General features: G+C 42.6%; 1 protein-coding gene across 1 annotated transcript; it reads left to right on the top strand.

Annotated features, from left to right (window-relative positions):
* Positions 1-27,728, top strand: RNF125 (ring finger protein 125). Its single transcript, XM_070421218.1, has 6 exons — positions 1-230; positions 11,451-11,604; positions 14,954-15,048; positions 17,876-17,966; positions 20,740-20,847; positions 23,886-27,728. The coding sequence occupies exons 1-6, from the start codon at positions 67-69 to the stop codon at positions 23,970-23,972; spliced, it is 699 nt and encodes a 232-aa protein (XP_070277319.1). The 5' UTR covers positions 1-66; the 3' UTR covers positions 23,973-27,728.

The following is a 27,728-nucleotide window of genomic DNA, read 5'->3' as shown; positions in this document are numbered from 1 at the left end:
GCAGGACAACAAAACCCCCGCCGCGGCGCCGAGCTCCCGGCAGCGGGCCGGGCGGGAGGCGCGGCGATGGGCTCCGTGCTGAGCAGCGACGGCGGCAAGTCCGTGCCCGCCTCGGCCGCCCCGCGGGCCCTGGAGCGCAGACGGGACCCCGAGCTGCCCGTCACGTCCTTCGACTGCTCCGTGTGCCTCGAGGTGCTGCACCAGCCCGTCCGGACCCGCTGCGGCCACGTGTAAGCGCCGGGGGCCCGGCTGGCGCGCCCACCCTGGCGGCGGGCGAGGCCGGGGGAGCCGAGGGCTTGGGGAGGGGGCGGCGGGAGTAACTTGGACCCGTCCGGTGCGGGCCACGGGAAAAAATTGCGGATCGGAAGGTGACACAGGATTTCAGGAGGAAAAACAACAACAAAACAGCGGGCCCTGCAGCTCCTAGAGCTGCTTCCGCCGGCGCACAGGTGCGGGGCCCCCGGGGTGGGATCCGGGCGTGGAAACCGCTAAGAGCCAGGTTGCCGGCTGGCTGGGGCGGGGCATCTGGCAGGAGAACCCGGGCTGGAGAAGCAGCACCGCCTGGGCACCGGGCACGGTGACCCCCGCTGCGCTCCCCGAGGCGGCGGTGCGTCCCCCAGGCCCCGGGCTGGGTTTTGTTTTCCTGGCTGTGTGCGTGCACGTGTTCCTGGCGCCCGCGGAGGCCCCACGCGTGCAGACCGGGACCTGTGCAAATTGTCCCGCCACCCCCAGTCCCGCCTCCCTCCCCTCAGACTGACACACACCCTCCACGGTTCCCCGTGAAACTGGAGGGTCCCCTCAGGGACTTCCTGGAGTCGTTCAAGTTTAACCGCCCGCGGGGCGGGGTCTGGGCTGGATGTTGGCACCCGGAGGCTGACTACCTGCCTGGAAAGCGGATAAAAATAACCGAGAAGTCACGTGCTCCATAATGCAAACTCGCTGCTGGCGCACAGCCCTGGTAGTTTCTCAGAAGAGTCGAAAAACAAAGTCTCTCTATAAAATCGGCACGTTCTGAAGATGTGCTTGAGTAACTGGTAGCCGGAGTCGCAGCTGTGCATGTGTTTGTTTGCTTAGAAGCGCGCTCGCGTGGGTGCGTGGGTGCGCGATGACTGCGCGTGCGAGTGGGGATGGCTGAAGCCAGAGGAACCCGCGGGCCGCCCACCAATTATAGTTGATGCAGCTCCAGGGCAGTAGCCCAGGGGCTGGTCAGCGCTTTTGGCTCACCCGTTTAAAAAAGAAAAAAGTACCATATGCTAAAGCAGCGGTTCTCAACCTGTGGGTCGCAACCCCTTTGCGGGTGGAACGACCCTTTCACAAGGGGTCGCCTAAGACCATCGGAAAACACATACATAATTACATATTGTTTTTGTGGTTAATCACGATGCTTTCATTATGTTCAATTTGTAACAATGAAAATACATCCTGCATATCAGATATTTACATGGCGATTCATAACAGTAGCAACATGACAGTGATGAAGTAGCAGCGAAAATAATTTTATGGTTGGGGGGTCACCACAACATGAGGAACTGTATTAAAGGGTCTCCGCATTAGGAAGGTTGAGAACCACCTTTAGAATCTAAAGGTAAGTGCGCAACATCCTTTCCAAAGAACTTAGGTGGTCCTGACACCTGGAGCCTAGTCCCCGGAAGTGGTTCTCACCTCTGCAGAAGCCCGGCAGCCAGCCACGGGGAGGAAAAGCTTTAGCCCACACAGTGGTGAAATGAGGGGTGTCCTGGGCGTTTCTCTGGGGCTGTATCCAGGGCCTGTGGTTTCGGCTTTGTACTTGACGCTCAAGGCTAATTTACCTTCAGTCTGACCCCGGATGTTGTTGCCCAGCTGTCCAGGTGTAGCTCCTTGGCTTACGATCGCCAGGCCAAACCGGAAAACCCAGACGATGCCGTGTCCCAGTGTGACGTGCGTTGGTTTGTTCAGGCCGGTAGCCGCCTCCTTTAAATTTAGCTTTAAAACTCGACTGTTGGCCACAGGCGCACAGTGGTTATTAGCCTTGAAGATTTCTGTGGCAGCTTTGCTGTTGGATCCTGGAGATCGTTGTCTGCTTGGAGACCGCCTCCCCTGGTTTCGATGTGAATGCTGTGACTTAGGGTTCGCAGTGCGTTTGCTTCTGCTCAGGATAATACACATTTGCAAAACGTTCAGGCTTGTTTCAACTTTTTCTCTGTTGGAGTGAACAGAAAACCAGCAACTGGAAAAACAGTCATGAAATATACCAGGGGTTGGACCAATGGCCTTTCCTCACTTGACTGTCCTTTGTTTGGACAGATCTATGTCCATTGTTCTGGCTGTGGGCAGAATTTCCATATTACTCCTTCTGGCAAATGGACTTGGGCCCCTTCCGCTTTATAAATGTTAATGAGAGTCCCTTCTGCCCTGAGATGGCCAGTGCTGTAAACGCCGTTTATCCTTCCTAAATCAATTACTCTGTTCCATTGAACTTAAATTGGAAAATGAAGAAATGCAAACGAGACCTCTGTATCATCCCCTCTTAAAGCTAACTTCCAAACTTGTTGAACTAGGTCATTTATGTCCATTTAAACTAGTAAACCTATTTCAAGCCAAGCAAGTACAATGATGGCAACAATACCTTATAGCACTTTATAAATCGTATTGTGATACCGTAGAAACAGTGGGTGATGACCAACACATTGCTTAATCTCTTTGAATCTGTCTCACTTGTAAAACAGGGTGAGTCATTGAATTTTATGAGTATTTAACATGTACAAGGAGCCCATAATAAAGGCTCAAAACATAGTTTGTATTACCTTCAAAATCATTCCACTAAGCAAAAACCCTTAAAGGGGTATTATTTCTTATCTCTATACCTCTTTTGGAAAAAAAAAACAAAAGGGCCACAAAAGGTGGAGTTTAAGAAGTTCCATTTTAAAGTTTTATCACTTTAAAATGACTTTATTTACATCACTCTTATCAGTTGTAAAAATACACTCATAGGGGAGGCTTCTTTATCTTTGTCTTATCTTCTGTTATCACCTGAGCTGGGGAGAGGGTGGGCTGTGTAGTTAACCTGTTCAAATGAAACTTAAAGGGAATCTGATTTATACTTAAAAGAAATATCCAGAAATATTCATAGACATTTGTTGTCCACTTGGATAAGGTAGACACCTGGGGAGAAAGAAGTGCAAGGCAACTCCCAAACAGGTGACAGAGATCAAGGGGGCAGAGTGTAGCTCAGGAGGGAGTTAATGAACTCTGACTGGGCCTGTTGAAAGTGCCCCAGGGAGATATCCGAGGGGGAAACACTCCAGAGGCCCTGGGAGAGTGGGTTTGGAGAAAGAGATCGGAACTGGAGCAGTCGGAGAATTATCTTGAAAAGGGCCTGAGAACGGAGCTAATGTGACCGGACAATCAGTGGGTCCGGGCTGCCTGTCGCTACTCGAGCCAATTCAGCAGAGACAGGGTTGAATCACATATGAGCGTTTATTCCAGTCCTGCCAGCAGCGTGGGAGAGCAGCGGGTCATCCACAAACATCTGCTCTGCAGCCCCCCATAAGCCAGCTGCTTATATAGGGTAGGACAGAGATTACATGGGGAAGTAGGGCTCCCAGGCATGAGGAAGTAGGCAGTGTGGGCTGCGGTGGGACTTCATTGTTTGGGCAACAAGGTTGTTAATCTTTCCATGGTAATAGGCAGTTCTTGAGTGAGAATGGACCACATGCCAAGGTTGACTCCCAGGTCCCAGGGATGTACAACTCCCTAACCAGCCAGGTTAGAATGTTCTTTCCTTTCCTTTTCCCTTTCCTTCTTTCTGTTGATTTCAGAGAGGAAGGGAGAGGGATAGAGAGATACAAACATCAATGATAAGGGAGAGCCACTGATTGCTTGCCTCCTGCATGCCCCCTACTGGGGAATCAAGCCCGAAACCCTGGCATGTGCCCTTGGTCGGAATCGAACCTGGGACCCTTCAGTTCACAGGCCGATGCTCTAGCCCAGGGGTGGGCAAACTTTTTGACTCGAGGGCCACAATGGGTTCTTAAACTGGACCGGAGGGCCAGAACAAAAGCATGGATGGAGTGTTTGTGTGAACTAATATAAATTCAAAGTAAACATCATTACATAAAAGGGTACGGTCTTTTTTTTTTTTTTTTTTAGTTTTAGTTTTATTCATTTCAAACGGGCGGGATCCAGCCCTCGGGCCGTAGTTTGCCCACGGCTGCTCTAGCCACTGAGCCAAACTGGCTAGGGCAGAATGTCTTTTCTTTAACCAGCACAAGGCAATCAGGGTTAACAGCATGATTAGTATTTCCCATAACCATAGCTAGTCCCCAATATTCTATTTTTGCCCCTACCACTAACAGGGCTAAGTATTTACTGAAGAATACTGTAAGGTACAGAGAGCCACATCTCCATCGATCCGATTGCATTAAATTGCTTTGTGTCACAGAACTTATCTATGTATTTAATAATGGAACAGTTGAGGACAATCCTGAAGAGCTCTCAGGCAATGGATTAAAACGTTCCATTTGTGGACAAGTATAAGCAATAGGAGGCGTACACCAAATTAGCAATCCTCCGAGTCTAAGAGTCAACTGAGGAGTTTTAAATGACCCAGGAATGTACATCAGTGCTTTCATTCACAGATGCCGGTAGTTGAATTGAGGTCGTGGGAGTTTGTGGGCGTTCCCCTGTGATTGCAAATTATCATTGACCTAATATTTGACCTGTTATTTGACTTGAGATGAAACTTTGCGGTTTAGGTATGAAGCATCCAGGCTCCTGATGCTAAAAACAGATGTATGTAGGATGCCTCCTTCTCCCAAAGTACTTGGGTAAGTGTCACTTAAAATGGGCTGGCTGGAATCTTCTGTACCATCAAGGTTCAAAAACTCTCTGGTTGGATTGTTTATCTTCCTTTTGTTAAGAGTTTTTGAACCTTGATGGTATAGAAGACTCCATTCCTTTAATAAAGGAATGCTGATTTCCATGTTGCTATTCCTTTAAGGTTTGGCGCTTAGTAGGTGTTGGATATTAGCGAATTAATGAATGACTCTTTGACAAAATGCAGTTTGGATACTTCGGTGAACACCCCTCAAGTGGGGACAACCACTGCCTACTGCCAGCCGGCTGATGATAAGCAGTTTGAGTAGCAGATATGAGTCCCATGAGTTTTCGAACTCCGTTCCTTTTATAGGGTTATTGCTCTGTGCCTGTCTTACTGAGAATTTCGGAAAGATGTAATTAAGCTGGCCTGAAATTTGCCTCTTCTGGTGGTTGGACTGCTGTGTGTTTACTTAGCAACATTGGTTTTATAGGCAAATTAAATATTAGTGACCTATTAAATTATGTATCCTCTAACAAACGGACCCTAAATATGGTAGCTGATTGAGTTTTATGTCCAGATTCTCGTTAGAGCCTTGGTCCTGGGTCCAGCAGCATTGCAGTACCTCGGGCCCCGCCTCAGAGCTAATGAATCAGAGTCTGCGTTTTAACAAAATGCTCCGGTGATTTTATACTTTGAAGTTTGAGGAGCACAGCCTTAAATAACCACTTCTAATTGACAGTGAGATTCAGTAAGTTGAGGGCAGGGTTTGAGGGGTATAGAGAGGCACCCCTTTAAGATGTCAGGTTAAAGGAAATAAAATGTGTCTTAGGCGTTAAATTTAAAATCAACCCACAATGGAGTGTAGAGGTATGCACAGTCACTTTTTGGATGATTCCCAGGATGGACTTTGAGTATAATCTAACTTCGCACACAGCATCGAAGGAAACCTTGAGGGGTGGGCAGTGCGTGGTTGGAGGGCCTGTGCTCTAAGAATAATGTCATTGGCGAAGAAGGAGCAGTAGGAGTATCGGTGTGTCTTTTTTTTTTTTTTTTAAATATATTTTATTGATTTTTACAGAGAGGAATGGAGAGAGATAGAGAGTTAGAAACATCGATGAGAGAGACATCGATCAGCTGCCTCCTGCACATCTCCCACTGGGGATGTGCCTGCAACCCAGGTACATGCCCTTGACTGGAATCGAACCTGGGACCTTTCAGTCCGCAGGCCGATGCTCTATCCACTGAGCCAAACCGGTTTCGGCATCGGTGTGTCTTTATTGTCCTATATTGGGATATTTCAGGCCCATACTCTTATCATCACTTTAAATAACAATAGCAACTTGCTTAGTCTATTCACATTTTCTTTTTAAGTATATTTTTATTGATTTCAGAGAAGAAGGGAGAGGGAGAGAGAGAAACATCAATGATGAGAGAGAATTACTGATCGGCTGCATCCTGCACACCTCGTACTGGGCACTGAGCCCGCAACCTGGGCATGTGTCCTGACCTGGAATCGAACAGTGATCTCATGGTTCATAGATCGATGCTCAACCACTGAGCCACACCAGCTGGGCTCTTCACAAGCTCACCAAGCCAGCTCAAGATTTTCATCAGCTTCGTATCGGCATACCCACAGTGAGGCAGCCCAGTGTCAAGAACAAAAATAACATTTTAGATCAGCCACGTGCTGCCAGTGGCTTCTTCCAGAGCCCCATTTGGGGACCGCCTCTGGGTAACTTATTTTGCTTGTCTGACCCAGGCCCCACGGAATCCGTAATGCATCTTTTTCCTTTTTAAATCTATACTTAGGGTTCTTTTACCTCTAAAGATTGGGTGCATGATTTTACCCAATGGCCTCAGCAACTCTTTCCCTTTTTCCCTCCAGTCCTTTGCTGAGTTCTTTGCCAATCACTTAATTCAGGAAAACAGAAAGGGTTAATGAGATAACCAACAGGAGTGGGGTAATGAAGTTCCCAGCTGGTTTCAGAGTTCTCCCAGTCATTAACTAGTTCCTAATTGATTTCTTCAAGGAGCAATACATTCAGCAGGGGTGAGCTGCAAGTGGTACATGGTTGCGGAGGGTGAGTACTCCATAGGAGGGGGCGCCAACCCATATGGCCATTTGGGAATTGAGTCCAGGGTTGCAGGAGGTTGGTTAGCTTTTCAAGAGAAGGCAGAAATTTGGGTTTATGTGTGAAATCTGATTTTAAAGCAACTCATTCAGAATTTTTGAAAACATTGAACTGGTCTGAAAAAACCTGCAATTGGATGGAATGAGACTTGACTTGGGGTGGTGAACGCACAATACGATATGTAGATGATGTATTATAGAATTGTACACCTGAGCCCTGGCTGGGTAGCTCAGTTGGTTAGAGTGTGTTCCCAATGCGCCAAGGTTGCAAGTTTGATCCCCAGTCAGGGCACATACAAGAATCATCCAGCCCTGGCTGGTTTGGCTTGGTGGATAGAGTGTCAGCCTTCGGACTGAGGGGTCCCAGGTTCGATTCCAGTCAGGGGCACTTGCCTGGGTTGTGAGCCCAATCCCCAGTGTGGGCCCGATCCCCAATGGGGTGTGCGGGAGTCAGCTGATCAATGATTCTCTCTCATCATTGATGTTTCTGTCTCTCTCTCTCTCCCTTTCCTTCCTCTCTGAAATCAATAAAAAATATATTTTGGAAAAAAAAATCAACCAATGAATGCATAAATAAGTGGAACAACAAAGAGATCTCTCTCTCTCAAATCAATAAGTAAAATGTTTTAAAAATAATTATACATCTGAAACCTATATAGTTTTATTAACCAATGCCACCCTAATAAATTCAATAAATAAAAGATACAAATTAAAAAAACACATGCAATTGACTTCCACCCTTAGCTTCTATCGTTCGCCTCAGTCTGCCTCATTCTCATCACATCTTTTATAATTCGTCATTCTGAGCCACATTATGGCGTGGGGTGGGGCAGACAAATAGGGATCCCTTCTCTCCTTAGGTTTGTGTCTATTTCTGTCCTTTGGGTTCTTCCAGAAGGACACAAGACTCCTATTTACTGTTTATTTATTTATTATTATTTTTTTAAAAGGTATTTTATTGATTTTTTTTTTTTTTTTTTTTTTTTTTTACAGAGAGGAAGGAAGCGGGATACAGAGTTAGAAACATCGATGAGAGAGAAACATCGATCAACTGCCTCCTGCACACCCCCTACTGGGGATGTGCCCACAACCAAGGTACATGGCCTTGACCAGAATCGAACCTGGGACCCTTCAGTCCACAGGCTGACGCTCTATCCACTGAGCCAAACCGATTAGGGCCTATTTACTGTTTAATTTATTTTTTAAATATATTTTTATTGATTTTTACAGAGAGGAAGGGAGAGGGATAGAGAGTTAGAAACATTGTTGAGGGAGAAGCATCCATCAGCTAAGACCCCTAATGGGGATCAAGCCAACAACCCAGGTACATCCCCCTTGGCCGGAATTGAACCTGAGACCCTCCAGTCGTCAGGCTGAGGCTCTATCCACCGAGCCAAACCGGTTAGAGTGAGGCTCCTATGTATTAATGGGAACATTGGGCCCTGCTCAGAAAATTCTTTTTTGGGCATTTCCTCATAACTGATTTAGTTACTTCAATTTATTGAATAGGTACTGTGTGTCTGCAGCTGTGTAGGAGGGAGGCCTACAAGATTCTGAATGGGTCTGTGCTGTATATATTTCTGTGATCTCCATGCAGTGTTGTCTGGGAATTTTTTTGTTTTGTTGTATTGTTTTCTAGCTTTATGGAAGTGATACAGTAAAATTCACACAAAGTGTATAAGTTGAGCCCTGCAGGTGTGGCTTAGTGGTTGAGCGTTGACCTATGAACCAGGAAGTCAAGGTTAAATTCCTGGTCAGGGCATAGGCCCAGGTTGCAGGCTTGATCCCCAGTGTGGGGCGTGTAGGAGGCAACCAAACAATGATTCTTTCATCATTGATGTTTCTGTCTTTCTCTTCCTCTCCCTTCCTGTCGAAGTCAATAAAACAAATATATATTTTTTAAAAAGTGTATTGGTTGATGAATCTTGGTAACTGTATATTTTTATTGATTTGAGAAAGAGAGAAACATTGATGTGAGAGAGATACATACCTGCTAGGTATGTCCTCTAACTAGGAAACGAACCTGTGACCTTCAGGCACAAGGACGATGCTCCAACCAACCAACTCACACCATCCAGGCAAAAATATATTTTTAAAGATGTTTTTTTCTTCAAATCACATTCTAGAATGTACCCATTGGTTTATATACAGTATATCAGTGATATAACTTTACTGCTTTTCTCACTGGGAGGAATGAAAAGGCAACTTCGAGCCTCCCTGGAACCTGTGTGAGAAGAAAGCATGACCGTCTTCTGGCTGTGACCTCAGCAAGCTGTCACCCCCTCTGAACCTCAGTCCGCCATCCGTCTAGTGAGGAGAGAGCAGAGCCCTCGTTAGGATCACCGTGAGGATGAAAGGAGGGAACATGTCTCAGTGCCCACCACAGGGCTTGGCACCAATGCTAGTCTCCTGCTTGCATTGGCATAAAACTCCTAAGTTGTGAGAAAAGGAGGAAGGCTTTTGGTTGACAAAAAAAACAAAGTGTTACCTGCTTGTTCCTAAATTGTTTCATAATAATAAAAGGCCAAGAGGTGTCACGACCAAACGACTGGTCACCATGAGGTGCATGGAGCACCGCTTGGACCCTCCTCCATGGCCCACAGGCTCCGATCACAGCAAGGCTGGCGGCTGGCGGGTGGGCAGGGCAGCAGGCAGGTGGGCACAGTGAGGCAGGTGCGGCTGCAAGTGCGGCAGGCTGGTGGGCGGGGGCTGCGAGTGCAACAGGGTGGTGGGCGGGTGAGAGTGGCGGAGTGGCAGGTGGGTGGGCAGGGCACACGCAGGTGGGTGGGGCCGCGCGATATTGCACACTGGGCCTCTAATATATATATATATATATACACACACACACACACACACACACACATACACACGCACATATATATCCCATCTAATAAAAGAGTAGTATGGAAATTAACCGTCACTTCATCTCTCCGTCACTCCGTCACAAAGATGGCAGCGCCCATAGCTGGCAGAGGGGGCTGGGGGCTGCAGTGGGAGGGGTTAGGTGGGGGCACGGAGGATGGGCTGAGACCCGCCCCTGTGCTCACAGCAGCCTCGTGGCCCACTGTTCCTTTCAAGGTGCACGAATTTGTGCACTGGGCCCCTAGTATGTAAATAAATACTTCATGTCCGAGCCATACGTGTTGGATTAGAAATGTCAATTAGGAGTTGAGCATTTGGATCATCTATAATAATGAAAGTGTCATATGCTAATTAGACCAGACGTCCTTCTGACGACCTACCAGACGAAGCCAGAGCTGTGAGGGAAGCCTGGATCCTGGGTGCCTGCCGGCGGCCGGAGGGAAGCCCTGTGCCGGCAACTGGGGAAAGTAAGGCCTACTCTTGCATGAATTTCGTGCATCAGGCCTCTCGTTTGTAATAAATACTCTTCAGAGCCTGCATTTTGAGAACCAACTCTCAGGGGCTCAAAGAAATACAAGGAAGGGCATATTGACTTTAGCGCTCACACTGAGTCACTGGAGGCAGAGAGAAGTAAAAGAGAGCAGAGGACGTGGTCTCCGGACGCCAACAAAAGGTTGCTCTTTCCATCTGGGCCAGCTGTGGTGGCGGAGAGAAAGGTTACTGAATTTGGGTCAGAAAACCCCAGCTTGAGACCAAATCAGGTTTAGGTACTTTCTATAGCTGTGGCCTCGCAGAAGCAACTTAATCTCTGTGTACCTCAGTTTTCTCACCTACAAATGGAAATGGTCCTCTTTCTTAGGGGTGTGGTAAGGTTAAGTGAATTAAGGTATTTTAAAAAGTGTTTCAAAAATTTGTAAACAAAAAACAAGTGTGTCAAGTTTGAAATTATATCAAAGTAAAGCGTTACCAGACAACAATAATAGCAAAAACACCCAGGAAAGAAAGGGTAGAAACCTAGGCAGATCTGGGGTTCTTTTGTTTGTTTGTTTTCTTTAAATATATTTTTGTTGATTTCAGAGAGGAAGGGAGAGGGAGTGAGATAGAAACATCAATGATGAGAGAGAATCATTGATTGGCTGCCTCCTGCACACCCCACACTGGGGACCGAGCCCAAAACCCGGGCATGTGCCCTGACCAGGAATCGAACTATGACCTCTTGGTTTCGACGCTCAACCACTGAGCCATGCTGACCGGGCCTCAGCTTGCTATTTTCTTAGCTAACACTCAAAATTCTACAAAGCAAACACCTATTTCCCCCTAAATTGTAGGCAAAGTAGGATTAAAGAAAAGGAAGAATACAGTACCCATCCTTAGGGTTATCGTGTTAACTCCATTTCTAGAATGCCATCTGACCACGTGGTCTGTGTTCTTTTTTTACATGTGGGCAATGCCTGTGGGGAGAACCTGTGAGCCCAGCCAGGTCTTGCTGGGGGAGGTAAGAGGCTGGCCAGCGCCGGGGGCAAACGGACCTTTCATGTGGTTCTACAGCTCACAGTGTACAAGGTGCCACTACAGTGCAGTTCCCACAGGTGAACCCGCAGTGGCGGCTCCGTCACACCCTTCAGGGAAAGTGACGTGCCCTTGGTGTGTTTCGGGCAGGTTCTGCCGCTCCTGTATTGCCACCAGTCTGAAGAGCAGCAAGTGGACCTGCCCTTACTGCCGGGCGTACCTTCCTTCCGAAGGAGTCCCAGCCACGGATGTGACCAGAAGGATGAAATCAGAGTTCCAGAACTGCGCCGAGTGCGGCACCCTGGTGAGTGGCCCTGCGCTCACCGGCTTGCAGGGCTGAGAAAAGCGATACACGGCTCCTCGGTTCACCTGTGCCCTTTGACTCCCCCTACCCCGACTTCCTAACGTTGATTGTCTCAGCCTTTCTCCAGTTTCATAGGTGTAAGCGGCAAGAAAATAGTCACCGGATGCCTACCATTGCCTCGTTTTCCACACAAACGCTTTCCTTGGCTGCCTCCATCTCTTCTCTTCCCCTGACTCCTGTGACCCCCTGGGATGTGGCCTCCGTTCCTGCTCCTCTAGTGCAGGCACCAACGAGAGCTTTGTTAGCAAACCCAGGGGCACACTTGCACCCACGCCCTTGACTTGGCAGTGTCTCTCTCTCCATCACTTCCTCCCGTTGCAGTTTTCATCCTTTGATACCAGGCGAGCATGGTTAGATCATGTGAGGGCTTTGGGGCCATGCCAAAGACTCTATCTAGATTCTAGATTGTATCTCAAATGCAATAGTGACGCATAGAAGAAGTGTAGGCCTTTGATCGGGGTTACACTTGGGGACATTACCCCAGCGTGTGCGTGGATGGTGGCTTGCAGGGGGCAGAGGCAGGACTGGTGAAGCCGATTGGATCAGGTAAGGAAGCTGGGCTGGGGAGATAGTGTTAGGTATGAAATAAGACGTTTTTTCAAGGTGTATCTAGGAGGGAGAAGCAAAGGAAATTGGTAATTGGCTGCATGTGGGGGTGAGGGAGCGCGAAGTGTCAGGGTGCCTGCGAGGTTTCTGCAATGAGTAGCGAAGGTGTTAAAATGGGGATCAGTTTGGAGCAGAATCCACGGAGTTGAATTTGAGATGTGTTAAAATTTGAACTAAGGAGATACTTGGCTATACCAGTCTAAAGATCAAAAGAGAGATTATGTACCGAAGGTCTAAATTCCTTTAGAGAATCTTTCTTGATTGTTAACCTAAATTATAGCCTGTCATACTTTCTCTTAGCACTCTGTGTCCCCTTTATAACAATTTTCACCACTTACTATTATGCTTTTATGATTTTTTAATTGAATATCAGCTATTCCCACCAGATTTAAGTTCCAAGAAGGTAAGGACTGTGTCTGTTTTATTGGCAACCGTGTACCCAGCACTTTGAAAAGTGGCTGGCACATAGTAAGTGCTTAATGCAGTTTTGTTTTTAATAAATACTGGTATTTATGTAAGGCTCAGTAATCTCTTCATGGCTGCCTGGCTACAGAATGCATGCATGGTCTTTGAGGTCGAACATCCTGGCATCAAACACTAATTCTCTCACTTACTCTTTGTGATTTGGGACAAGTTATTAATCTGAGTTTTTGTTTATCTCTGGAAAATAAGGAAAAGGGTAATGTTTGTGTCACAGGATGGTTTTAAAGGTAAATGAGAAAACACATGGTTTCAAACATGAGAAATGCTCAAAATCAAAAGATTTCACCTCATCACAATAGACTGGTGCTTATTTTTACTTGGACATTTTTTTCATCGTATAAAATGTAACACGTCCCAAGTCAAACTCAGGGTATTATTTCATCATCCTGTTCTTTATCCCACCTTTGGTGTCTGTCAGAAACAAGAACATTCAATTACTCTGAGTGGAAATTCCCTTTCCTTTTTACCCCCCCGCGCCCCCCCCCCCGCGCCCCCCCCCCCCCCCCCCCGCTCCCCGCCCATTTCTTCATTTTGCATTTTCTCTTTGGGGTATTTCTTGTATCCATCTCTTCTGTTTTCTGTTACTCCTCCTGCCAGGAATGCTGCCATTCCTTCGATAGCCATCTTAGATGCTACTTACGCTAAAGAATCCAGGCCACAGCTCCACCCCATGACGCCTGGCTTTCGTATGCCAGTGCCCATATCAGCTTCCTTCCTACTTGTCTACATACATATCTTTCTCCCCCTTCCGTTAGATTAGAAGCAGCTTTACAGCAAGCACAGTGGTTTATTTATTTTTTAAATATGTTTTTATTGATTTCAGAGAGGAAGGGAGAGGGAGAGAGAGAGAAACATCAATGATGAGAGAGAATCACTGATCAGCTGCCTCCTGCATACTGGGGATCGAGCCCACAACCTGGGCATGTGCCCTGACTGGGAATCGAATCGTGACCCCCTGGTTCATAGGTTGATGCTCAACCACTGAGCCACGCTGGCCGGGCCAACCACAGTCGTTTATGTGTCTTCTGTCATCTCTTACGTTGTCTTACATACTTTTGTCTCTAGAGTGGCCACTGTGTGAACTTATCAGTTCGTTTGTCAGTGTATATGGTCCCCAGATTGCTAATTTCTTTGAAGAGCCCTTCGCTTTGTTGATGAAGGAACACAAAGAGGAAGAAGGAAACCTTTAACACGAGTAGTGAAGAGTTGAGAGAGCACTGGTGGCCAAAGTTGGGTGTTCAAGACTGCCTAACAGTCTGTGTCCAGGCGGCTAACTACATCAGTCCTGGTTTTTACATCTTTTACTTAGATATTCGTAAGGAGAGGACTCGCTTTTATTTTTGGTCTTTTGTGAAGCAATTATAACTGTTTCAAGTTTGAGGTTTCACTTCGGTCTCGTGGTCAGTGTGAAGCAGGGTGGGTCGGCCACCTTACCATAGCTGTGAGAGCTCCCTTCAGCACAGATCCTATCAGTTCCTGCCGAAGCTCTGAGTACAACATGTGTTATTTAGCAACAGATGCCTCATGGTCAGGCCTCTGAATGTATATCTGCAGGAACAAGGGCTCTTTCTTTGGCCTTGATAAAAATGAACGGCAAGAGCTGCCTTTCATGTGTGCTCTTAATGGGGCCATTAAGTGTGCTGTGTATTGTGAATTCATGTCCTACTACTAGATACATGCGAAAAACAGGGTATTTATAGCTTTTCCCGAGGCACAGGGTTTCTTTTTACTTATTATGGATATTCCTAAAATCCATCCATTTATTATGCTTTTCTGTCTTTTTTTTTTTTTTTTTTTTTTTTTACTTTTTCCCCCTTTCTCCCTCTTCCTCTCTTTTCCCTCTCCCCTTTTTCTTTCCCACTTGCTTCTTTCCATCACCAATTTAGGTAATGGCATTCCCAAAAAGTAAATTTCAGTTCATCTACATCTTTCCACTTAAAAAATAAATGCTTTCTAGAAGAACCAAATTCAGTAGCTCAACATTTGGGTCTTCAAAGTGTTAGAGAAATTGAAAAGTAGTGCTGTTCTGGATACTGCTCTAGCTTTGTTGTACTGTTTTCATGAATGCATCCTTTTAAAGTCAGCTGACCCCCACTCTGACCTTATTTGAAATAATGAAAGTGGCAGTAAAGCCGGGTCACACAGGCTTCACTGAGCTCGCTTTCAGCAGTGAGTTTATTTTGAATTTGCTTTTGTGTAGGTTTGCCTCAGCGAGATGAGGGCACACATAAGAACCTGTCAGAAGTACATAGATAAATATGGACCACTACAAGAACTCGGGGAGACAGCAGCAAGGTTTGTTTCCACAGAGTAGAGTTTAGTGCTAACTTCGATATGTCTGTAAAGAACGTAATGCTGGAACTAATACAAAGTAATATTGAATGTAAATTGTAATTGAAAAAATTTTTTTAATGTTATGTTACAGAAAAGGGAAAAAGAAGAATTTAACGGGAAATTTAAAATTTTTATTGTGAAAACATGCGTGTAGTTATGGGCAGGCTCTTAACCATAATACCTGTTATTGGCTCTTAACCATAATACCATTTGTTTTTTAATATATTTTTATTGATTTCAAAGAGGAAGGGAGAGGAAGAGAGAGATAGAAACATTAGTGATGAGAGAGAATCACTGATCAGGTGCCTCCTGCACACCCCACTGGGCGATCGAGCCTGAAACCCAGGCATGTGCCCTGACTGGGAATCGAACCGTGACCTCCTAGTTCAGTGATGGTGAACCTATGACACGCGTGTCAGAGGTGAGATGCGAACTCATTTTTTTGTTTGATTTTTCTTTGTTAAATGGCATTTAAATATATAAAATAAATATCAAAAATATAAGTCTTTGTTTTACTATGGTTGCAAATATCAAAAAATTTCTATATGTGACACGGCACCAGAGTTAAGTTAGGGTTTTTCAAAATGCTGACACGCCGAGCTCAAAAGGTTCGCCATCACTGGCCTAGTTCATAGGTTGACGCTTAACCACTGAGCCTTGCTGACCGGGCGGTGACCAGTTGTTAATAGCAATAATCATGGACTTTGCATGGAGGGAACCAGCCGAGCACTGGAGAGATGAGGGAAACGTCCTCAGCCGGGTTTATATTAAGGAAGATCCACAAACAATGCAGAACTGCTCATTTCTGCTAGGCCCTGCTTTCTGACTAATAGAGCCCTGAAGGAGATCGTGATTAAGAGGTGATTCATCTTAAAAAAAAAAAAAAAAAAGAGGTTATTCATCTTTACTTTTCCACCACCACTGCCCAGTTCCCAGTTCACTCCCTCTCATTTTGCCGGTTTCTCCTTAGAAGGTAGGAAGTCACATCTCCCTACATCTCCATATATATTCTAACAAGGAGGTACAGGCCTCCGCAGGCGTCTGTATTCTATACTTTTCGGGGCTGGAAGATGGATGGGGGTTGCTAGTAGGTTTAATGGAAAATATTGATCTCCTTTTTTTTTTTTCTTTAAAAAAAAAAAAAGAAGAAAAGAAATCTGGGTTATTATTGTCCGGATAGCCAGAATAATTACAAAGTTTGGAGTCTCTCTCTCTCTACTAACGAAATAAAGAAATGGTGACTTTGAAACCATTAAATGTGCTTATAAACTCAATTACCCAGTAGTGGGATTCAGTAGGGGTGTGATTTCTTTCTCTCTCCTGAAGGAAAATGTTAGTTCTGCTTATTTTAAGAAAACACACTCAAAATGTAGCTTATACTTTTTAACCTGGAAGTCTAAATGATCGCGCCATTCCTTTTGTTTTACTAGACACTGCTGTGCAAACATACTTGCTTTATAGAATTCGTTTTATACCATGACAGTACAAATTTTAAATTTATAAGCAGAGTCCAGATTCTGTTAGATTGACCACAAGGGCCAATAGGAAAGAAGGATAGCAACTGGTTTGAGAAAGTATGTGTGTATTTGATTGCAAGGTTGATAGGTTTTATAAAAAATTAAAATATCAAAAGCTAATTTAAAGCCAAATTTGTTCTGCTAGTAAGAATTAAATAGTAAAGAATTAAAATAACAGAAAATGAGAAGGGTTTAGATTAATATTTGCATTTAAGATAGAAGTCGTTGCTTTATAGAAGAACTTACTCCATGATTCAAATTTTTAAATTTCTTATGCAGGCAGCTTGTCTAGAATACAAGTCTTAGGAAGTAGGAAGTTATATCTATAATGGAAAGTGAGCAAAAAAATTCCAAGTTTCCATATTGTCCCTAAGAATTTAAGGCAGCACTGGCCAATAGAAATAGAATGCAGAACACATAATGTAATTTAAACTTTTCTAGTAGCAAGGAAAATCAATTTTTGATATATTTTACTTAACCTAAATATAACCAAACTATTATTTCAACATGTAATCAATATAGAAGTTATTGAGATATTTTACATTCTTTTTAGATTAAGCCTTTGAAATTCAGTGTGTATTTTATACTTTGGCATATCTCATTTGGACTACCAATATTTCAAGTGCCCAACAGACACATATGGCTAATGGCTACTGTATTGGGCAGCACAGATGTAGGGACAAATATCCCCAGGTATAAGGGCTTAACAGGGTAGTTGAAGGTCATTTTTCATTCTTCACTTGATACTAATTATGTGAGTTGACACTTGTAGTTACACAGGGAGGGGAAAATAGGTTTACAGTTGTGAATATGCAACACACAAAGTTTATTTTTGTATTATTACTTATTAACTATTGTATTATTTTCCATACGAACAACTGTAAACCTACTTTTGCCCCACTCTCTCTCTATATATATATGCTAGAAGAGTTGGAGGACAAATAACACCCAAATCAAGATTAAAAAAGAGAGGATGGAAAAGTGATAAAGTAACGCTGGGACAGGTGGGTGGACTTAATGCTCAGTTTCTCAGTGAGTAGGGCTTCAGGTGGCCTGTAGCTGTTTCTCTCCCCTGCCCCCAGAAGGTCACGCATTTACATCCCTCAGGAGAAAGACTTTAGGCACCAAGACCATTATCAGGATTGGGAAAAATTATACCTATTCAGAAAGAATGAGGACTGGAAACTGGATCTATTGTTTACCTCTGTAGTTAAGTGACTACTCTCATTGCCAAAAATTTTAGTGATATTCATATTCTATGCAATTTCCAGGTGTGTGTGTCCATTTTGTCAGAAGGAACTGGATGAAGACAGCTTGCTGGATCATTGTATTAATCATCACAGATCAGAAAGGAGACCGGTGGTAAGGATTTTTTGTCACTATACATTTCTGCAATGTCTAAATTCAATATATATTAGAAAATTTATTTGATAGGCTTCTGTTTACAGATATTTTATATAGGATAATTTGTCAAGGTTATGGTAATTCTATGACATTAACAAAATGTGAAAGTGTTGAATTGAAACTGATAAGAATTACTAATGTGCATTCAATCATTCATTTATGAAATTAGATATTATCTCTTACAGATAATCCTGGGCATAATCAACTAAGAATATCCAAAATGCACAATTAAGATCAAACTTTAGTATAATAAACATGGTCACATCCTAGGTTAAAAACATTTTTAAATAATGCAAATAGAGTTATGAAAATACACTAGAAATGAAAAGTAGAAAATTATCTATTTTATAAAAGGCTAATATGCAAAGTGTCCCCTTGGGTGTTTGACCGTGAGACTGGGAGTTCAATTTCTCACTATGATGTGCGCTGACCACCAGAGGGTGGCGTAGAACAAAGGAAGGCCCCAGCCGGCAGCTGGAAGGCCCTGATTGGCACTGATTGCCGTCCAGGCCTAAGTACCCTACCCGTGCATGAATTTCATGCACCAGGCCTCTAGTATAAAATAAAAACAAAAAAAGAAAAGCATGAAGTCATTCATCTTTATTAATCAGCCTGTTACTTTATTTCATATATATCCACATGCTTGTGCATTAAATACACATATTGCTCATCATTTCCTAGATTCATAGTGAGTGCTGCCTTTTTTTCTTTTCAACCTGGCATTTCAGTTCTACTTTGTGGTGTGGCTTTTTTTTTTTTTTAATATATTTTATTGATTTTTTACAGAGAGGAAGGGAGAGGGATAGAGAGTTAGACACATTGATGAGAGAGAAACATCTATCAGCTGCCTCCTGCACACCCCCTACTGGGGATGTGCCCGAAACCAAGGTACATGCCCTTGACCAGAATCGAACCTGGGACCTTTCAGTCTGCAGGCCGACGCTCTATCCATTGAGCCAAACCAGTTAGGGCTGTGGTGTGGCTTTTATAATTTTTATTGCTGTATAGTAGTGAGGTAGGCTTTTGTTTGTTTGTTTGTTTGTTTTTTTTACCAAGTTAACTCTAACACTCACCATATGACCACCAAATTTTTGGAAATTTATCCTAGAGAAATAAAAAATTCTATGCAGCTATCTGCACACAAATGTTCATTACAGTGTGATTTGTAACAGCCCCAAACTGGAAGCAACAAATGTCCTTCAGAAAGTAAATGGTTAAACTGTGGTACATCCATATCACGGTTTACTTACCACTAGCAATAAAATGGAAGGAACTATGGATGCAAGCAACAACTTGGATGAGTCTCAAGGTCATTCTGCTCCATGTAAAGAGCCAATCTCACAAGATTAAGTGCTGTATAATTGGATTTATTTAACATTCTCAAAATGATGACACTGTAGAGGTGGGAAACAGATCGGGGACACCAGGGTAGGGAGAGAAGGTAGTAGAGGGGTAGCACTAGGAAGTTACTTTGCAGTGACAGAACTCTTCTGTATCTGATTTTGTTGATGGGCATATGAATCTATGTGCGTGATAACATTTCATAGAACTACACACACACTCTCACACACACACACACACACACACACACACACACAAAACTGAATTCATGCAAAAACTGGTGAAACCTAAAGCAGAACTGTAGTCTAGTTAATTGCTAACTTCCCGATTTTGATAATGTGCTATAGTTGTATAAGATATTACCATTTGGGAAAACAGGGTGATGGGAAATGGGACCTTTCTGAATTATTTTTGCAGTTTCTTGTGAGTTTATAGATATTTCAAAATGAAAGTTTTTTTTTGAAGAGCTATTCATAATATTAGGAAATACATGTAAATACTAATTACTGATGCTGGTGTGTTATAATCTTTATTGCTGGTGGTAATAAAAATACTTTAGAGCAATAGATATTATGGACCATAAATGTTCATAACCTTTGACTACGAATCTCCATTTCTGGTCATTTATCCTAAGAATATAACCTCCCAAAAGATAAACACTATAGATAATATCATTTGTAATAATAAAATATCTACATACAAAAAATTTATTTCAAGAGGTAGGCAACTAATTAAGTACATTACAGTGCATCTACTAACTGTACAATTGTTTAATTAATCAGTTAATAACTATGAAAATAGCTATACAGTAATATGTATACAAGAAATGTATACAATAATAAATGCAATTTTATGTGTTTAATGTTGTTTTAATGTTTATGAAATTTTAAAACATAAAACTGAGGTATGGCCAATAGATTTGTCGAGTTAAATTTCACTTTATTGAGTGGTTATTTATTTTTTTAATTAAAATTTATTGGGATGACATTGATTAATAAGATTATATAGGTTTCAGGTATAGATTTCTATGATACATGATCCTTATTGCATTGTGGGCCCATCACCCAAAGTCAAATCATCTTCTGTCGCCATATATTTGGCTCCCTTTACCCTTTCCTACCCCCCCTTCCCTCTGGTAACCACCATACTGGTGTCTGTGTCTATGAGTTTCAGTTTTATATCCCACATATGAGTGAAATCATATGGTTCTTAGCTTTTTCTGACTGCCTTATTTTGCTTAGCATATTCTCATGCTGTCCATCCATGTTGTCACAAATGGCAGTATTTCATTTTTTCTTATGGTTGAGTAGTTGGCTATTTGATGTTTTAATTCTGACATTAGTGATTATTTTAAATTCTTTCTTGAACTCTTGGTCTTGTCTGTTTCCAGTTCTGCCCACTCTGCCGTTTAATACCCACTGAGAACCCAAGCAGCTTCAGTGGCAGTTTAATAAGACATTTGCAAGTCAGTCACACTCAGCTCTATGAGGATTTCTTAGTAAGTATTTGTTTTATTTTTACATTGTCTTCATGCTGTCTGTGTTAAGCTTACTTTTTTAATCCAAGCGAATAAGGAGGAAAAAATGCATATATAACCAAAGTGTTAAGTATTAAGTAAGAAATCATAAAAATAGAGTGTTTTGTAAATTTGGCTATTAATATGAAAGCAGTTATCTGCCTTACACAAAACTATTTTTTGTGTGATCCATATAATTATCCATTGTATAAGGAGCCAGATTTCACCTTCAAATTATTTTAGTTTCTACTTTACTCCCTCCCTGTGTATGGTTATAGTTTTTGTGAACCTGAGAACTTATACATGATGAAATGAAATTACACCAATAATGAAATGACTCAGAGAGTTTGTTCTGCATCCAGTTGCTTTTATTTATTTTACTTTTAAAAATAAGTTTTTATTGATTTCAGAGAGGAAGGGAGAGTGAGAGATAGAAACATCAATGATGAGAGAGAATCATTGATCAGCTGCCTCCTGCACAGCCCCCACTGGGGATTGAGCTTGCAACCCAGGCATGTGCCCTGACTGGAATCGAACCATGACCCCCTGGTTCATAGGTCAATACTCAACCACTGAGCAACACCAGCTGGGCCAGTTGCTTTTATAGTACATTGAATGGCTGTTCACAGATATGAAATTATCTGTGTAGTAAGGCAGATAGCCATTATTTTTAATTTAAATTTTATAAAATACAGTATTTATTGAACTTTTTTAAACATAAATTTATTATGAAAAATATTAAACGTACACAAAGTAGACAGAATAGTATAATGAACCTCCCATAGAACCATCACCTACGCATCAATAACTACCAACACATGGCCAATCTCGTTATATTGGCTTTTTTTAAAAAGCAAGAAAAGTTAGGTATTGTGTGAGTAGTCCTAATGCTTATGACTGTATTTCCTGTGATCAGAAATTAGAATAACAAGCAAAAAGTTAATGTAGCCTTTGTTGTGCTTTGGTCCATGTGTTGTCATGGGAGGGGAATATGTTATCCTGAGTCCCTTTCAGCCTGTAAGGGGGGGAATCACTCAGAACCATGTTCTGAAACATAATATTTTATTGTTAACTTTCATCTACATACAGGAATGTTAACAGCTAAATTTGAATTCGCAGATAATTTGACATTGTTTTTTATGCTATTTTAAGATAGAATTTAGTAATTGTTAAAGATTTGTTAAAAATGGTTAATTTGAAAATTCTCCCCTTGTTTTCTGATCTGCGCACTGTGATTATCCAGGTTCAACACAAGGAATTTAGGTTCTGGCCTGGATTTAAGTAACAGCTCTGTCACAACAGTGTGACCTTGGGCAGACCACTGACCTTTGAGCCGCTGTTGATTTGCTAAGTGAAGGGAGTAAAAAGCAACTACTCCCCAAAGAGGATTAAGTGAGGGAATGCAGGGAAAGTGCTGTGCACAGTGTGGGCAGGGATCTCAGGCAAGTTGGAGGTGGGAAGAGAATAGATGGGAATATGAGGACCACTTGAAGGACGGCACAGGCTACACATGGATTCGTAGAGCATAATTATCTATTGCTCTAAAGTATTTAGGAGGCTCTGCTCCGCCTCCTAAATAGCGTCTCTGGCCCCCAAAGGACACAAGGCCTCACCGAGCCTGACTCTGGTCTATGTGTTCTCATTTTTCACAGCGCGTAGGGAGGGCTTCCTCTTTAGTTTAACTCCATCAGATGTTCCAAAAGCCATCACCTGTTCTAGCTGTTCACATTCAGTCCGTTCTTCTCAAGATCTTTCAGAGTATGAATCCAGGGCTGGTCGGAAGGAAGCCACTTCAATGAGAATACTTTCCACCCACTCAAAACCATATTCTTGGATATGGAAGTGAGACCGAAACAGTGTTTTTTGGTTTGTTTGTTTCCTCAGCTACCAAGTACTATGGGAGGCACTTCATGCATATTATCTCATTTTATTCCTTGTAACAACTGTTAAGGGAGTACTCTATTATCCTCACTTAGGTATGAAATATCTGAAGCTCAAAGGTTAATACATTGCCTAAGAAACAACCAGTATCGAGTCCCAGATCTTATGTTCTTCTACTCTTTATGGCTTTCCTTTGGATTTTATTTATTTGACTTTATGGTTTTACTAGGGGCCCAGTGCATGGATTCATGCACTCGTGGGGTCCCTTGGCCTGGCCTGTGCCCTCTCACAATCTGGGAACCCTCAGGGGATGTCAGAGGCTCGGTGCGTGGATTCGGCCTGATCTCCGCAGGCCAGGCCAAGGGACCCCACCAGTGCATGAATCCGTGCACTGGGACTCTAGTATGCATATAAGATCTTTGGTTAATCTCTTCCCGCCCTCCCCCCTGCCCCCTTCCCTCTGAGATTCATCATTCTGTTCCATGTTTCCATGCCTGTGCGTTGAGGATCTGCCCCCTGGTGGTCAGTGCACATCATAGCTACCGGGCGAATGGTCGCGTAGGCTTTTATATATATATAGATGTTTCAGAATGGACTTTCAACACAGATTTACAAGGTTTGTTTTTTGTGTTTTGTTTTTGAAGGAAGAGGAGATGAGTTGCAAAGGACAGGGCTCTTGATAGTTTTTGTCTTGTTTACAGAATGTGCTGACTTGAAGTTTTGAATGCCATTTTGACCACAGGAAGGCAAAGAGAAAGAGTTTTGCTTTCAGCAGTTTTCAGATAAATATTCAGTAGTTGTGCTGAGATTGCTGAGTCCTATGGAAATGTCTTCACTTTATGTGACCTGTTATGTGGAACCTAGCTCTCTGACCAGTATCTGTAGCGTTGACTAAAAACTACTCATTAGATCAGATTCAAAACTTTAAATTCCAAATCAGGACTATTTTACTATGACAGTAACTGGTTACTTCGTAGGCAGTCACATGAAATAGAAAATGCACTGGCCCCAAACAAAAGAGCTAGGTTCCCTGACGAGTTTTTTTATGGAAGATTGGACAGGTCACTGAACTCAGGGCTCTCTCAGTTTGTGAAAACTGTCTCTGATTGTATGTTTCTAATTATTTTTCTTAATTGTAGGATTTTAATATAATTGAGGAAGCTCTTATCCGAAGGGTATTAGACCGGTCACTTCTGGAATATGTGAGTCACTCAAACACCACATAATGTCGTGAAAAGGAGAAGGAAGGAGACCATACAGTTGCACCATTTGTTAAGATGCTGCTTGAACAGTTGGAGAGGAGTTATCGCTGTCTGATGGGCAGAAATGTACAACACAGTTCTCTTGCATTTTAAAACTGCTTTTATCTTGATGGTTTAAATCTGTTTTACATCCGTGAGCCTTTTAGACGCTCAACAAACAAAAAGAGTCTCCATTAGCCATTAATATACTATGAAAGAGAGCCTAAGGCTGGGATTGGTGGGTGAAGGATCTTTATTTGCAAACTGGATGGCAGTATGTGTAACGCTACTTATTAATAAACAGCATCATGGTAGGGCAAGATAACTAATCTTTGTTCTATGTGAAAAGATGGAACGTGAAACCAATTGTGGACATGCAACGAAATATGAAATCTGTTTCAGTGCTCATGTTCTAATCACTAATAGAATAACATGAATAACTTTGTATGGTAGGGAAGGGAAAATTTTGGAAGTCGATGAAGTCCATTTAACCAAATTGCATAACATGATGTAATGAAATTAATTTCATGTTAGGAATGTATGCCTCCTTCTTTTACTTTTTATAACTGCATACCTAAGAATTTAATATCCTATTTTTCAAATGTTTGTAGCTTATTTAGGAATATTTCTATAATGTAGGCAAGTTCTTAAGAACCGACAGCTGTTATTGATAGTAGAGGTATTCACATCCATACTTCTTAGTGGAAAATCCAGAGGGCTTTCTTTGATGTTATTTTTATTTCCGCCGTTAGAAAAATTATAAAAAAAATACTGAAAACCCAACAAAATTATAGCTCATCACATTATGATAGACAAGCACTCTTGTCAGCCACCCTGGATGTCCTCTGCGTGTCCTGTCACCGTTCACAATGCTCGTCCCCCACCCCACAAAAGTAACCATTACATTGATTCCAGTAGTAATCACTTCCTTGTGCTTCTTTAGTGTTTGATTGCCCAAGTGTGTATCTCTACACACTGTTTTTTATCTTATTCATTTAAAATTGTTATGAGATGTATCGTTTACATCCCTTTTTTACACGTTCCCCCGTTCTTTATTTTTTCTTAAAATTTACCAATTGGAGAACCTGGTCTTAGGATTCACAGTTTCCCACAGTCTGTATTGTATTGATTGCAGGCTCATGGCACAATTCAGCATGTTCCTCTGTCCTCTGGACATTGACACATGGGTCCAGAGGTTTAAGCAGACTTTTGGCAAGACTGTCCGGTTCAGTCTTTTTGTGTCGGCTAAACTTGACACTCGGTGCCTAGATCCAGTGATTTATTGTGGGTTGGAGAGTATTCTAATGCTATCGTTCCTCTTTTGTGTATTACTTGGAACATTTTTTGTAAAAGAGATGTTTCCCCACATCTGTGATTTGGTTAACCAGTGGTAATGTTCATGCAGGAAAAGGAAAATAACTATTTGAATTTTCCCCTTTATTTACCAATTTTCAAGATAAACTTTTCCCTGTCATCTTCTAGTGATCACTCTTTTTAACAGCATTGTGAACTAACTTATGAATTCACACATATTGCATAGACTTCAATCCACTTTAAATATTCCCTTACTGAAGCTCAGATTGCCCCCGTCTTTGGCCATTGGGTGTCTCACCACGTTGCCTCTGAATCCTTTTGACCCTACTCTCGAAATCTTTGGTGGCTTCCTTGCTGTCTCACATGACACAATATTCCAGGCCCAGCTTGTATGTTTCCTGCCCCAGACCTGGAATCGGCCATTTGCCAAGGAGCCTGGTCATTTTCAGTGAGAAATGGCATTTCCATGCTCTGCTCGGGACGGTTATGCTATTGCAACCAGACTTCCCATTGTTTCTGGAAGGGAGCTAAGAAATAGCTTTGTCTTTTAAAGATAAAACACTTCATGAGTTTATTTTTAAAAACATATATTTTTATTGATTTCAGAGAGAAGGGAGAGGGGGAGAGAGAGAGAAACATCAGTGATGAGAGAGAATGATTGATAGGCTGCCTCCTGCACACCCACACTGGGGATCGAGCCCCCAACCCGGGCCTGTGCCCTGATGGGGAATTGAACCATGACCTTCTGGTTCATAGGTGGACGCTCAGCCACTGGGCCACACTGGCCGGGCCATGAATTTATTTTGATACTTTCAAATCAAATGGAGTACTACAACTTAATCCTTTTTTTTTTTTAAACCATATTTCCATTTTTTCTGTACTGAGAATTCTGGTTTTCCAAGACGGGCCACGATAAAATTAGAATATCACACAGATATTCTTTTCTTTTATTACCTTACACATGCAACAGTTTCAGAATAACAATACTAATACAACTACCACCAATATTTAATGAAAACAATTAAACATTTTTTATTTGCGCTCCCTATCCTCCCCCTACTTTTTAAAGCTGTACTCTATCAACATTTTCGGAACATTTTGGCATGGTATCACATACTGTCCTCCCTTCCTCCTCCCCCATTTAGTCTTAGTTCTTCAAGTAACTGTGTTCAGTGCTTGCCACCAGTCCTAATTTTATAGTTTGACTGTTTTTCATATCTGACTTTTTAATGACGAATCCAAACTTTTGTTTCTTACACATAAATGTAGCCGTAATCATGGTGTCCCAAATATCTATAGTAAACTATCCATTCCTCTTTAAAGTCTTGCTTATGGCACCGCCACCCACTACAAGGGAATTCGAACGACATAAAGCCGGTGAAGTTGAGGGCTTTCCCTCCTCCTTGTAGATGTTGACTTCACAGCTGTGAGCAAGTAACAGATGTTTAGTTTCACAACCTCTTCCTCCACTTTGGATGAGTCATCCAATAAAGCACAAAAGGAGGGAGGTAATCATCAGACTGAAAGTCTATTTTTAGTCCCTAAAAAATAATTTCTGAGCATCAGTACAGTCCAGGAAATAAATCTTTGTTCATTTAGAGCCATCCAAAAGGCATCTTTAAATCTATAAAACTTGAAAAAAATGTCAAAACTTTAAATCCCGTATTTTACATAAAGCTTTAAGTCACCCATGGGGCTCCGTGCAGCAATTCTGCACCCTGCCCCTGGATTCCCCCGAGGAGAAGTTTGCCACCTCCAGGACGCATCAGGTGCTGGCCGCCTGCATGATTTTGCCTTCTGAATTGTTTTGAGTTCTAAAACGGTCAAGTGCAAATATTCATTCTTTCACGGTGCCTTTAACCTTTTATATTTAAAAAAAACTTCTAATTCTTTGTTTTAAAAAATGAAAACCAATATTTGAAGCTGTTGACTACTAACAAGTTTCACGCTGTTCCTAGTGCCTGAGATGCAGCTTTTCCAGGGGCTTCTAAGGGAAATCTGAGTCACGTTTCTCTCCAAGGCTAAACTCTTCCAACCCTGCGAAGCCTGTGGAGCTGTTCCTTTCATGTACCTTTTCCCCGGGCTTTGAACGTAGGCTGAAAGTGGGGTTCCGAGTCTGTGGCCCTATGTTAAGACCCCGGTCACAGATCCAGCTCCAACGATGGCGCTTCACTGTGTTCATGGGGTGCTCAGTCTTTTACGTGGAAGTGAGCTTACTCCAGTGACTGAATGCTGAGTGTGTAATTTGTACCTTTAGGCATTGAAGTTATTTTAAAAAGTCATTAAGACTTTTTTCATTCTTTCCTTATGCAACTGCAAAAAAACAACTGTATGATCAGAATTTAAAATGTGCAGGTGTTTTTTTTTTCTTTCTTCTGTAAAAATGTATTGTGAGAAATAAAGAATGGCAGGACCATTGCTTTCATT

This window comes from Myotis yumanensis, unplaced genomic scaffold, assembly GCF_028538775.1.
Source record: "Myotis yumanensis isolate MYYU_CA2020_CCGP unplaced genomic scaffold, mMyoYum1.0.hap1 SCAF_7, whole genome shotgun sequence".
Classification (NCBI taxonomy): Eukaryota; Metazoa; Chordata; class Mammalia; order Chiroptera; family Vespertilionidae; genus Myotis; species Myotis yumanensis.
This window is presented reverse-complemented; position numbering and strand designations above follow the sequence as displayed.

Excerpts from the sequence above, each read along its gene's own strand:
- RNF125 (XM_070421218.1), top strand. The coding sequence starts at position 67 with ATGGGCTCCGTGCTGAGCAGCGACGGCGGCAAGTCCGTGCCCGCCTCG. Across the intron at positions 17,967-20,739 it reads GATCAGAAAGGAGACCGGTG|TTCTGCCCACTCTGCCGTTT; the intron begins GTAAGGATTTTT and ends GTCTGTTTCCAG. Across the intron at positions 20,848-23,885 it reads AGCTCTATGAGGATTTCTTA|GATTTTAATATAATTGAGGA; the intron begins GTAAGTATTTGT and ends TCTTAATTGTAG.